The 13,640-nt window shown below is 40.1% G+C and overlaps 1 protein-coding gene across 1 annotated transcript; it reads left to right on the top strand.

Moving 5' to 3' along the window:
• Positions 1–3,042: 3,042 nt before the first annotated feature.
• On the top strand, positions 3,043–8,542 carry TRIML1 (tripartite motif family like 1; the record flags this gene model as incomplete). Its single annotated transcript, XM_081220958.1, is given in 9 exon segments — positions 3,043–3,450; positions 3,691–3,786; positions 5,109–5,261; positions 5,265–5,326; positions 5,328–5,337; positions 6,371–6,393; positions 6,569–6,666; positions 7,992–8,074; positions 8,078–8,542. Coding segments are annotated over 9 exon segments (1,398 nt in total).
• Positions 8,543–13,640: the final 5,098 nt, after the last annotated feature.

Below are 13,640 nucleotides of genomic sequence, written 5' to 3'. Positions count from 1 at the left end.
GAATACACATTGGTGTAAACTGTTAGGTAGAGATCCAACTTTTTTTTTTTTCCCCCAGATGGCTACCCCTACCTGTCCTAAACCGTTTGTTGGATAATCTATCTTTTCCACACTGATATGAAATGACAGACATATTTTTTAAAACCAGGCTTTCAAACAAGATATTTTTCAAATTATGTCCCTATCTAATCCACTGCCTTCACCAATGAATAAGCTCTCACTGTATAAATATACATATGTATATGTATATCAATGAATAAGCACTCACTATATATATTTTTATATATATATATATATATATATATATTTTTTTTTTTTTTTGCCTGCACTGCATGACTTGTGGGATCTTCCCCGATCAGGGATTAACCTGGGCTACTGGAATGAAAGCACTGAGTCCTAACCATTGGACTGCCAGGGAACTCCCAGCCCTCACTGTATCCTTAAGGTTCCTCTTTTCCGTGTGTTCCAACCCTAATTACATGTTGGTGACAGTTGTGACTGTGGACCTCTTGGGGTATCCTTACTGTCACCTCCGTAGGAGGAGACAGGCCAGAGAAAAAGCTATTTGAGTTGCTGATCTCAGAAATCACGTCTGGCAGTACAGTACCCGAGGGTTGGTGTAATGTATTCTGGGAAGTCTGGCCCACTCTATAAACGTCCTCATCTGTGAATTAAGCCTAATCACTGTGTTCAGAGAGAAGGTAAAGAAAAAGTCTGCATTCCCAATAGTGAGTGTAGCCAGTGATTTCAGATGCTTGTCACATGATCATGCCATAATGATAGCTCTCTAATTTCCTTCTGAAAGCACTTGAGCCATATTCATTTCATTGACATAACTGGAAATTTTCACCCACTCACAAGACAACAAGTGAGATGCAGTGTACTCTTGACAGAAGAGAATGACAGGAGGTAGGAGACCCAGCTTCCTAGCCCTGGCCTGACTCAGAGTAAGTATTCAGGGAACCAACTCAATTTATTTGTCTTAGTTTCTTCATCATCTTTAGAAGATAGTTGGATTATATGATCTCTTGGCTTCCAGTTAGATAAAAGACTGTGATTCTACAACAATATGGTTCCCCTAGTTGTTCATTTAAAACTTATTTACAGACAAATTGAGCCCTTGCTACACGCAAAAGAATTCTTCTAGTCAGCAATGAATAAGATATGGTTATTGTGTTGAGTTTATGAAAGTTTATTTGGAAGAGGGAAGTGGGATGGAACAGATCAGTGTGACTTGAACTTAGAACATGCCAGTCTCCCCATTCCAAATTGGAATACAGGCTCTGTGATGTACCATAACTCTATGGTAGGGCTTATTCTAATGATTCTGGTCAACGTTAAAGATTCCTGAGTTTGTGTGTGAATAACACACTGAATGTAGGTGGTAATTCATAAATCCTTTTCCAGAGATGGCAATTCATGTTAGTGTCGTTTTTTGGTTTTGTGTGTGTGTGTGTGTTTTGCAAGACCCTTACTTGAGACTAACTCCTAACAATATTTTGAAGCCCCCAGTTACTAGCGTAGAAGCAATCTGAACAGTAGAGATTTCATGACCCCAAACTGATGCTACCACTCTTCCTATTTAAGCTAGTATAACTCTTTGCTCTAGTTCTTCTTTTTGCTAGCAAAAAACCTCATCCCACTCATTCACAAAGGATGTATGATTAAAACATTAATGACTTCAGAAAAATGAGTTTTGACTAGGAGGAAGGAAGGTGGAGGAAGAACTATTTCGGGCTAGAAAACTCCTTTTTGAACAAAAGTTCAAGGTAAGGAAACACTCAACATCCTGCTGGAGATGAGTGGGAAAGAAGCATCAGTTGGAACCATGAAAGTCAGAAAGGAATTAATGGAATAACACAGGTAATGGAGACCCATAGAAGGTTGCCAAGCTGGAGAGTGACAGGAGAAAGATAGAAATAAGGTATGAACTTAATGGGAGGACAGAACTGGTTAGACTCTGAGGAAGCTTTTAAGATTCCACTTCCTGGCATGTAGTGAGTGGAGAATGGGCCATGGCAAGAAAGGACTCCTGAGCATAAGACAGCAAATTTATAGGATTTGGCACTAATCTCAGAGGTCATTGCACGTGGTTTGCATACTATATATTTATTTTTTCATCAGTCTAAAAATAATGTCCACACATTTAATTTCTGTCCAGTAAGCAGTGATAAGAGGTTTAAGAAGGCCTAGTTTAAACATTTTCAAAGAATGAAAATAAGTGAGCAAAATTATATTTATCCCCAAATATGTCTTTCCATCCACTCCATAGTGTAATGGCTCCTTGAGGCAACTTCCAACAACAATGATGTTTCTGATGCTTTCTATGGTAGCAGAGAGGTGAGTATCACGGTCTGCAGGGCAGAGCAATAAATATAACTCTAGTAATCCATTGTACATTGAAAGTCAGGGAATACTTCATTGGAATTATTCTCATTTTGGGGGATGAATAAAATTAAATCAAAGGACACAGTACCTGATAAAGGAGCAAAAAGTTTGTAGGCTTTGGTCAAAGAAAGAAAAGGGCCTAATGAGTGAAGAAATATATATTATAGTTTTCTTCCTTCAGTTTCTCAACTAGATTCCATTAGTGGAGTTTTCTAAAAGATTTGGAGGAGATTCCAATTCAGATATCATCAGAGATCATCATAATTTAAATCTCTGTACTGGCTTACACCAAATTACCCAAACCTCCAGTGTAAAACCAAAGTGTTTCAACGGTTTCAAGGTGTTATTCATATACAGTAAGCGACTCTTGAAATGACAACTGTTGGGAGCAAGTATCCTCAGTATCCAGCGTGTGGCTTGCTTGTACGATGAGATTCCTTAAAAGTTTGGGGTTGATGATGAACCCAGTATACAGAGGTTCCACATTAAGTCATAATTGGCTTTGTGAAATCAGTCACAGAGGAGAATAAGAATTTCATGTAATAACACCATAGCAACTGATTACCCACTAGTTACTCAAAACAGTAGACTCTCAGGGAGGATTTTCTAATCCCAGAATAAAGGCGTGACCTTGCTCTGATGTCCTTTGAGAAAATGTCTACAGCATATTTGATGGAGAATCTCAGGGAGGAACTGACCTGTTTGATCTGCTTGGACTATTTCACCAGCCCAGCGACCACTGAGTGTGGGCACAGCTTTTGTCTGGTGTGTCTCCTGAGAAGCTGGGAGGAACATAACACTCCTTTATCTTGTCCTGAGTGCTGGAGGACCTTGGAGATCCCATATTTCCAGCTCAATGAGCGTCTGGAGAGGGTGGCTGGCATTGGCAAGCAGCTCAGATCCCAGATGCTGCAGAGTGAGGGCAACCAAGGCAGCTATGAGAGAAGGCTAGCTTCCACTAAGATGTTGTCTGATGATGAGCAGGGTGTAAACGATTTCTCAACCCAAGGTCATGGAATAAACAGAAGGAATCTCTCAAATGAGGCTGAGAAGCATCACAAAGTAAGATTGGCTGCTTGATATAAATTTCAGAACACAAATCAGGCTCCATCGCTTAATTCCCATAATATTTTCTATGGGTGACATTCATGGGTGCTAATCTCCAGGCACCAGACCACAAATTTGGTGTGGGTCCTGCCTCACCCTTTGGTCTAGAGTCTCAGTCATCTGGTTACTGGTCCTCAAGACACCTTCATGACCCGGTGCTCTGCTCATTTGCCACAGAGTTTGTTTCTATTGCAGGAGAAACTCCAGGAAACCCTAAATATTTTGCGTAAAAAGAAAAATGAAACTCAGGTTATAGTAACCCATGAGAAGGAGAGAGTGATATTGTGTAAGGTCAGTATCTTGTTCACTTTTGCATCTTGTATGTGATTCTATGAGGAGGACTAAAGGGACATGTCATGAAATACCAAGGGGAAAATGACAACATTTTCCAGTCCCAGTCCTATAACATGCAGTATCCTTGCTTTGGGCTGCCCACCTCTGCTTGTCCATCTGGGAATCTCAAGACTCATCTCAAATTCTCCCATCCCCAGGCTGGCTTATTTCTCCCTTCTTGGTGTACCTATACCACATGGTGGCTACCTTTATTTCTGCTCTGATTATAATTATTAAATATACAAGTTATAGACATATAACATAGAATGGAAGTTGACAGAAAAAGGAACATCTCAAATCCTTTGGGGGAAAAGGGGCAGATAAAAAAGAAATAAACAGAAAGGGAAATTAAAGCAAAATAGTAGTGTGGATTAGAACACCTGAACAAAAGCTTGAGGTTAGTCACAGATCAGAATTTGAGCTGTCTAGCAAAGCACAGAATTAAATATTTTATAAAATATTAAAAAAATAAGCATGTATCTGATTATTCCAATAATCTTTGAGTTCTTACATGGGAGTATTTGTGATGATCATTTCTAGTCCTAGTATGTGATCCATTGCCTACTTCATTGAATAAATATTTGTTGAATAAATGAATGCATGTTTTTTCCCCTATTTTTTTAAAGAACTAAGCAGTTACCCTGTTTATTTATTTATCTATTTATTTATTATTTATTTATTTATTTTAAAAAGTTTTCTTTCTTTGGTTGCACTGGGTCTTAATTGAGGCACGTGTGCTCCTTAGTTGCAGCCAGCGGGCTCCTTAGTTGCAGCTCTCAGGCTCCTTAGTTGTGCCATGCAAACTCTTAGCTGCGGCATGCATGTGGGATCTAGTTCCCTGATGAGGGATCAAACCTGGGCCCCCTGCATTGGGAGTGCAAAGTCTTAAGTGCTACGCCACGAGGGAAGTCCCTCCCCTAATTTTTTTCCTTACTTTATTTTGCTTTACTTTTTAAAAATAATGGTACTGATCACCATCTATTATATTTTTACTTGACTGTTTACTTTTCATTGTTCCCAATAGAATGACAGCCTCCTAGGAGTAGAAATTTTGGTTTTCTTTGCTACTATAGCTACAGTACAACATCTTCTAAAATATCAAACTATCCACCCAGCTAGTCAATAGACTGTATGTCTTATGTGTCAGGTTTCAAGAACTGTCACAATGGAACTCTTGAACTTTGTAAGGATTAAAAATCTACATAAGTGTTTCTGTTACTAACTTTATTATATTGTTCGTGTGTGTGTATGTGTGTGTGTACACACACGCGTGATGGCAGGAAGAGACAAAGACCTGTAAACAGGTTGTTGTGTCAGAATATGCAAAAATGCGCCAGTTCCTGAAGGAGGAGGAGCAGCTGCAGCTCCAGTTACTGGAAATGGAGGAAAGAGAAAACCTGAAGAGACTGAGGTACAGTGAGATCAAGCTGACCTAGCAAATTCGAAGCCTGAGAAAAATGATTGGACAGATAGAGTCTATGTGTCAGAACTCGACCATAGTCATTTGAGGTAAGAATATTGGAGAAATTCATGGAAAAAAACACACGTAGTCCCCTATCATATTTCAAGTCATACAAAATAAACTTTTCCTTATTTACCTGAAAAATTAAGTTCTGGCCCCCCAAAAAGTTTTCCTAAAGAATGAGTCGTTCTATATAGTATAAATAAAGCCTTGAAGAGGAAGAAAAACACAGAGGAATATACATCCGAACCAAGTCAAATGATGACTTCAATTTTGTTTGTGTGCCTGCCTCGCTGCAACCTCAGCTTTGCCAAATAAAAAATTTAAGTTTAATGAACATTTACTAGGTGTTGGGCACGTTAAATTACATCCTCAAAAAGACCTGATAAAGTTAAATACTATTATGATATTTACAACAGGTGACTGTTATCTACAAAATGGGTTAATAGTAGCAATTGATTAATAATTCAGACCTATGGCAGTTAGATAGTTTGCCTGTCAAATAGCTAGTAGGTGACAGAACCCAGGTATTCTGTGTACTGAGCCCCAAATCCTCACCATCTTTGCTCTACTGCCTTCCTAGGCTACTACTGCATTCTTTGGGACCTTCTTAAACTAAGCTATGTTCCAGCTTCCAGTCTCCAGCTTCATGTCTCTTTCCTAGACTGGCTCCACAGAATGCTATTTAATTTGGTGCCTTCCCAACAACCCAGTCCAACTGTACACAGGTGTAGTTTCAGCTCTCAATGAGTTACTTTCCTTTCTTAGCTCTACCTCCTGGAGGCATTGGATAAGGAGGCTAATAGTTTGGCTCCTTTCTCAGCAATAGATTCTCTCAACAAAGTGACAATATGAGAAAAAGAGATCTCTAGTCATTGGGAGAACCATCTCATGTTCAAAAGAACTCACCCCTAGAAGAAGTTGGGGTTTTTTCTACCATATGCTCTCCCACTCAAGGTGTTCTAGAGCCACGAGAAGGGGATTCTGTGAAATTTCCAAAGGACTGTATCCAAAAGGTATTCAGTCTTTGCTAGTGATCAAAGTGCACAAATACTAACCTTCTTTCTTTTATACCCTTAGGATGTGAGAGGAATACTGGAAAGGTAGGTTTCAATTCTGTGTTCAGTCATTGGGGTGTGGTGTTGATGCAATAGGTTATCAGAGTGGGGATGAGAGAGAGTCCATGCTGCTGGGGCAAAATGAGCTGGATTCTCAAGTTGGAGCAGGTCACGCGGTCTGCGCGGAGGAGACTGAGTGAGTGTCTCTGCCCTCCTGTAGGAGTAAGCCACTCTTGCTTCAGTGTCCAGAGGCCATCACCACGGAATTGACTCTGTGCCACATCACTGGAATGAGGGAGATGCTAAGAAAGTTTAGCAGTAAGTCAGCCTGATTTTTTGAACCTCCAGGGGTTTTCAGAGTTAATGGGGGCCATAGGCCATCCCTGCTGGAACAGACAGAAGCACTGGGACTTGACTGATGTTTGATCTGGCTTTGTTTTCTGAGTTCTGCTCCTTCCTTTGTTTTCATTGTTGTTTTGTTCATCCCATTGCCTTGCACATGCACACATACACATACCTCCTCAGGGGTTTCTGCATTTCTACCTTTGTTCTTGTCAGGATAAAAGCTGATTCAAACTCTTAAATCTCAGTGAGGGAACATTCAAAGAATGTCCTTTTAAAATGCTCTAAATATTTAGGCTGGCTAACGTCTATAGAGGTCAGCATTAGTTTTCACCTTTTATCTTGTTGACAATCTGACCTTCAGAAGAAGGCCTAATGGACTTTGGACTCAACAGATATTTGAGAAGTGCCTACTATGTGCTATAGTAGGTACTGTGTTATCAGTCTCTGAGTGTACTTACAATGATGAATAAGACAGACTTGCCTTTGCTTCTGTAGAACTTAGTGAGATTGAGGAGAATGATATTAAACAGAGAATTAGTGATTGGGATTTGATCTATAAATAAAAGTATGAAATGGTATGATGGGGTGCCTAATCTTATCTGGATAATCAATGAAAGTTCCTCCCAGGAGTCTGGGAGAGGAGCTCTCTCAGTGGTTCAAAATGCGTTTCATCAAATGGTCACTGGTGGTTGCACTAACTCATAAGAAGTTGCACTTAAGCATGATGTAATGAAAAATGCTGATTAGGAGCTGCTATTCAAACACTCAGTAACTTTGTAATCTTGGCCCCGTTTCCTAACCTTTATGAGCCTCAGTTTTTTCTTTTATGAAAATGGAAAAAAGATAATAATACTTGCCATAATTAAATGGGATAGTGTACAGAAAATGCCTGGCACCTAAGTAGAAGTTCAGTAAGTGATAACTATATTTCTCTCCCACCCCAACTGAAGAACCATAACCAACCTTGGCTAAAGCAAATACAAATGACAAAAGATATGACCTGTGTGGATAAATAGCTCCTAGTTCTAAAACTGTCTTATAAACAGAACTACCTCCATTCCATTATCAGAGATCCAATATCACTCTTGACATGACTCTCTCTGGTTTCCTTTTAGAGATACACTCTCTTGTGTTTTGTAAAACACTAAAAGAAGGGGCTCAGAGACACTGCCCACCACATTCACCTAAATTAAGTTTTAAAAAATAGGACTAGATACTAAGACCGTAATTTCAATTCCACATACATAAGAGGATTTTCTACAATGCAAATGAGGATTCATTCTTTTTCCTTCTTGCAGCGGATATAACCCTAGATCCAGCCACGGCCAACGCCCATCTTGTCTTGTCTGAGGATCTGAAAAGTGTGAAATGTGGAGGATTCTGACAGCAGTTGCCTGACAACCCTGAAAGATTTGACCAATGTGCAACGGTGCTGGGCGCTCAGATCTTCACCTGCGGGAGACACTACTGGGAGGTGGAAGTGGGCAACAAGACTGAGTGGGAGGTGGGCATCTGCAAGGACTCAGTGAGCAGAAAGGGGAATCTCCCCAAGCCTCCAGGGGACCTCTTCTCACTTATAGGCTTAAAAATTGGAGATGATTATAGTCTTTGGGTCTCATCACCTTTGAAAGGCCTACATGTTAGAGAGCCAGTGCATAAGGTTGGTGTTTTCTTAGACTATGAGTCCGGACACATAGCATTCTACAATGTGACAGATGAGTCCCTTATCTACAGTTTCCCTCCAGCCTTTTTCCAAGAGGCTCTCAGGCCCATCTTCTCCCCTTGTCTGCCAAATGAAGGGACAAACACAGGCCCTCTTACCATCTGCTCACTGAATAACCATGTCTGAGGGAGGCTCCCTCAGCCTTCTCTGAGAATGAGGTCTAAGACCAACAGGTGACTATTAATTAGGATGATTAATGCATTGACAGTATTCACATCAGGTGATCTGAAAGGAAAGATTACCCCCAACCCCCAAGAATTTCCATTAACTTGAGCCCCCAATGAACAGCCAAATTGGACTATCAACTTCTAATACCAATAGGAGAAAGCTGATCATATCCTGTGTCTTTAACCAAATTCATTATCTAGACTACCCCCTGTATGTGCTGATCACTGAAAATGGAGAGATCGAACTAGTTCCTATTGACCAGAATCCCATTGTCATAGGCCAGTTTTATAAATATATGTATTTTTTTTCAAGTGTATTTATTTATTTGACTCTAAAAACTTTACTATTTCCATGTATCTTTGTCCTACGTGCAAAGCTCTGTGTGCCGGGGCAATCCCAACTCCTCCAGGGGGCTGGAGGTATGTGTTCTCCTTTTCACTCATGACTCAGCCTCCTCTGAAAAGTCGATTTTCTTCCCATCCCGTGGGGCCTGGAGTATTTGTACTCAGGAAGACTTATGTGTTCAGACACTACGAAGATATGTGTGAATATCATCGAGGCATTCGTGTTACCGTATTCACAAGAGGATGGCACCTTTTGTTGTTTGTTAATATGTTCAAAGATGACAGAGCAAAGTCCCTAGCCAATAAATGTTATCAAGGCTGTGGATGCCGAGTGGCTTTTTGAGTTTTATATAAGGTTATTTTCTGAGCTTTTGCTATTTGCTATGAGCAGAAGGCTTTTTATCTCTGAAAGACCAAATCAAGCCTACTCTTTATCCCAACATGCCAGGGTTTAGGAAGGGGGTAGTGACTGAGCGAAGATGCTTCTTTTGGCTGGTCTTACTCAGGCTCCCCATTCTTAGTGTTCTGTCCTTACAGGCTTCTTCTTTTTTTTTTTTTTTTTCTTTAATTTCTTCCTTCTTGCTCTCATTTGCAGGATGTCACCAGTCACAGAGGGCACCTCTTCCCCTCCTTTTCCTACTCAGATAAATTAGTGTATTTTCAGTCTCTGACAAGAAAACTGATGGATTTAACCCATGCGTGACTGCAAAATTATTAAGAAAAAATTGATCACAGGTTCTACTTTGTACATTAGAGAATAAGTGAGGAAAAGTTGATAACTGAACCTCTTAATCAGCATAGAAAATCATAGAAGGAGGTCAGTAACTGGGTTTACTTTAGCGTCTCTGTTCACCGTTCTCATTAATCTAGATCTGCTTTGTCTTTCAATCTTATACCTTTTAATCTTGTGCCCTCAAAGGTGGGGAGCAGACATAAAACTAGACTTTAAATCCCAGATAATGCCATCTTCTGTTCTTTGAGTTCCCTACTTGCATTTTCACCCTGACATCACATATACCCAGAGAACTGTGGAGGAGGTGAGCCAATCACATCCTTTTCAGATAATTTGTGGCTGCTTCCCATTTTTCATTTTACTAAATTTTATTTCTTGATTTATCATCTCAAAAAGCTAAGAAGTAAATTATAAATAGCAAACACCAAGCATATTTGAATATATTGTCAATTATAAAAAAAATTGAATTTTTTAAAATTTTGATAAATGAATATAAAAGTAATACATTTTAATTTAGTGTACATTTAATTGTAGTATAATCCTGGTGATAGCCCTTTTATTTATTTATTTATTTATTGATTCTCTTTGTCCCAGAGGGGTTGGTATTGCCAAGGAAACCAGCATATTTTTTCCCTCTGGGAAAGTCATCCTGAGTGGATCTTGGCTGCATGATTATCTACACTGGGACTGCCACTGATTGAGTGTGGGGGGAAGATTAAATCTATATTATTCTTACTCTTCTGGGTTTGCATAAATAACTATGTAAAAGGTGCAAGAAGATGTTCACCCAGGGTTCCTAGATACAAATTTCAAGCCAAGCAGATGTGGTGGTAAGGATGGGAGCAAGAGTGGCCAGAATGAAAAATGAAAAGAAGTGCTCCCTTGCTTGGCAAATGCATCCCCTTGCACTGTCAAGGGTGTGGGTCTCACTGCCTCAGACAGAACATTTGACAAAGACATTTCCTTCAACATGAATGGCGTCCCCCAAGGAACCTGCTACCATCCCTCAAGCTATCCCTTTTATCCCCCCATTAACTCCCCCTCTCCTTCCCAAGTCTCTCTCTTCCACCCTTTCCTGAATGGACAACTTCCCCAGGAGATAGCAAGTCACTGGTAGCCTCTTGTAGTGAACATTACCAAATGGAATCCAGAATCATTGCCATTTCCTTCCCAACCTCTCCACATCTGGCTGGAGGACAGGGGACAGTCTGGTCTTGAGGTTGGAGGATATCACATAGGATTCCAGGCAGGACTGCAGTTTGATTACCTTTAAAAATTTTTTCTTTGTTTGCCTTAGAGTACCTTAAAAATAAAATATTATACATATCTTGCCCTGAAATCTGATTTAGCAATGAAACTCCATTCTTCAAATCAGGTCTTTATCGACCCTCCTGCTCTAGTTATTCCCTCCCCCTCCCATGATATAATTTTGACCTGTTATTCTTTGAGCTTATTGGTACCTTATCTTACTTTGGACTACTTTACAAGGACCTCCTACACTAATTTAACTCAATGATGTGCCCAATCAGCCACTCCCTAGTCTTGGATTTCTCCCTGTGCTTATACCTTGGAGGAGTGGGAACAAAATATAATAGGTCACAGTAGGAAAAAAGAAAAATGTGGAAATGTACAAAAAATAAAATAAAAGTTGGATGTAATCTCACTTACACAGATAACCAATGTTATGTTTTGGTGTGTATCTTTCTAATTCTTTTTCTATGTATATTTTAAGCAAAATGAAAATTAATTACCTTAAATTATATATATTGTGAACTTCTCATCATTAGATATTTCTTGAAAATACAGCTTTTTTATCTTTAAATATATATGTATCTTCTAAGAATTAGTACATTTTGTTAAATTACATTTATTATATAAAAATATACATTCAGGGCTTGCCCTGGTGGCGCAGTGGTTGAGAGTCCGCCTGCTGATGCAGGGGACGCGGGTTCGTGCCCCGGTCCTGGAAGATCCCACATGCCGCGGAGCGGCTGGGCCCGTGAGCCATGGCCACTGAGCCTGCGCGTCCGGAGCCTGTGCTCCGCAACGGGAGAGGCCACAACAGTGACAGGCCCGTGTACCGCAAAAAAAAAAAAAAAAAAAAAAAAAAAATATATATATATATATATATATTCAATAAATATTATTTAATGATATCTAATAAATAATCTAATTAAAGAATTCCCAATTAGTCTTGTAATGTTCTTTACAGCTGTTTTTCCATCTTCCAGCATCCAGAAATAATATAGGATTGTGTATTAAAAGTAATTGTTTTGGAAAATATAATTCCTAATGGGAGTAATATTTTACCATATGAGTGTCCCTATTTTACTTAATAATTCCCCTACTGTGGGACATTTTAGATTGTTTTCCATTTGTAGTTATTATAAACGACACTGTGATGAACGTATATGTACATAAACCTTTGGGTACATTTCTAATTATTCCCCAAGTATCTCTCTGCAGGTGGGAAAGCTGCCTGTGGATCCTGTGGGCACATGTCTGAAGGTCATACATCCTGCTACAAAAGTTTAATGTGTACTACAGGGAGTCCAGGATGTCTTACTCACTGGCATTTCCACACTGAAGTTGCAGACACACAGCTTTAAGACAAGTGAACATGTTTTCCTCTGCCCTATGGTCTTGCCAGAAGCACTGTATGTATGCCAAAAAAACCCAATCCTGGGAGGAATTGGGGAACAGTGCTTGGGCTTTGAAATCAGGCAGCCCTTGGCTGGAGCACTGAACTTCACCACAAAGTAATGTTTCAACTTCTGCAAGTTGTTTTAACTCTCATAGCCTTACTTTTCCTCTTCTCAAAAATTTGGGAAATACCACTCATTGTGATAATTAGGTGAGAACAGCGAGAAACAAATAATCCATGGTGCATGATGAATTTTTGTCAGCCTCACCCCTGTCCCTTTAGAGACTCCATTTTGCAATTTGTCAGAAAGGGGACAGAAAAGCCATAGCATGCTTGTGTGGAATATGGAAAACACTGGCACCAAAATCTCTGAAATACTTCCAAGGTAGGTGTTACTATTTAAGGGGGAAAAGTATTAACATAAAATTCAGTTGGAGGAAAAAAAACAAAACAAAACCCTGTGGATCATTTTGTTATCATTCATGGAAGTCCTTTTGCTCTTCACACTTGTGAGCATCTCATTACCCAATTAAAAATTACTATAATAAATAGGAGATAAATAAAAATAGAAAATATTATAGGGCCTCCCTGGTGGCGCAGTGGTTGAGAGTCCGCCTGCCGATGCAGGGGACACGGGTTCGTGCCCCGATCTGGGAGGATCCCACATGCCGCGGAGTGGCTGGGCCCGTGAGCCATGGCCGCTGAGCCTGTGCGTCCGGAGCCTGTGCTCTGCAGCGGGAGAGGCCACAGCGGTGAGAGGCCCGCGTACCGCAAAAAAAAAAAAAAAAAAAAAAAAAATATTATAAAGTGGTAATCTCATTCTCATTCCTCCAGACCTGACAATCTCACACCTTTGCTCTGGGCTCCCAGGACATGGTATGAACATTCCTGTCATTAGCTCTGCTAGCACTTGAAGTACTGAACCTAGAGGCATGAGCAACCAGGCGCTCATTCAACCACGGCACCTCATTCAGTGGTACTCAAGGGCTTAGAGGTCCCCTAAAATCTTGATCCTATTAGCCTCTGGCTGGGACTTAGGGTGGTCACCACCAGCTGTGGACCTGATGACATATTTAAGATCATTTAAAAATCAAATTGTAGCAACCTTGGTTTAGGCATCCAAAATGGAGCCAGGTGGCCATGTGGATATGGTTCACACACTTTCCTGCATTGCTGAGAACTTGAATTTTCTCAACTGTATCAGAGAACACCACCAGCCATTTTTAAAACAAAATCTGCTAGCAGCTGCCAGCTGCAACCTTGTAGTTTCAAAGTCCCTTGCTCCCAGCTAATCATTTGGAACCTCAACCAATCCTGCTAAACAAGCACCCTTAC

The sequence above is a fragment of the Mesoplodon bidens genome, assembly GCF_964165515.1.
Source record: "Mesoplodon bidens genome assembly, chromosome: 20".
Lineage (NCBI taxonomy): Eukaryota > Metazoa > Chordata > Mammalia > Artiodactyla > Ziphiidae > Mesoplodon > Mesoplodon bidens.
This window is presented reverse-complemented; position numbering and strand designations above follow the sequence as displayed.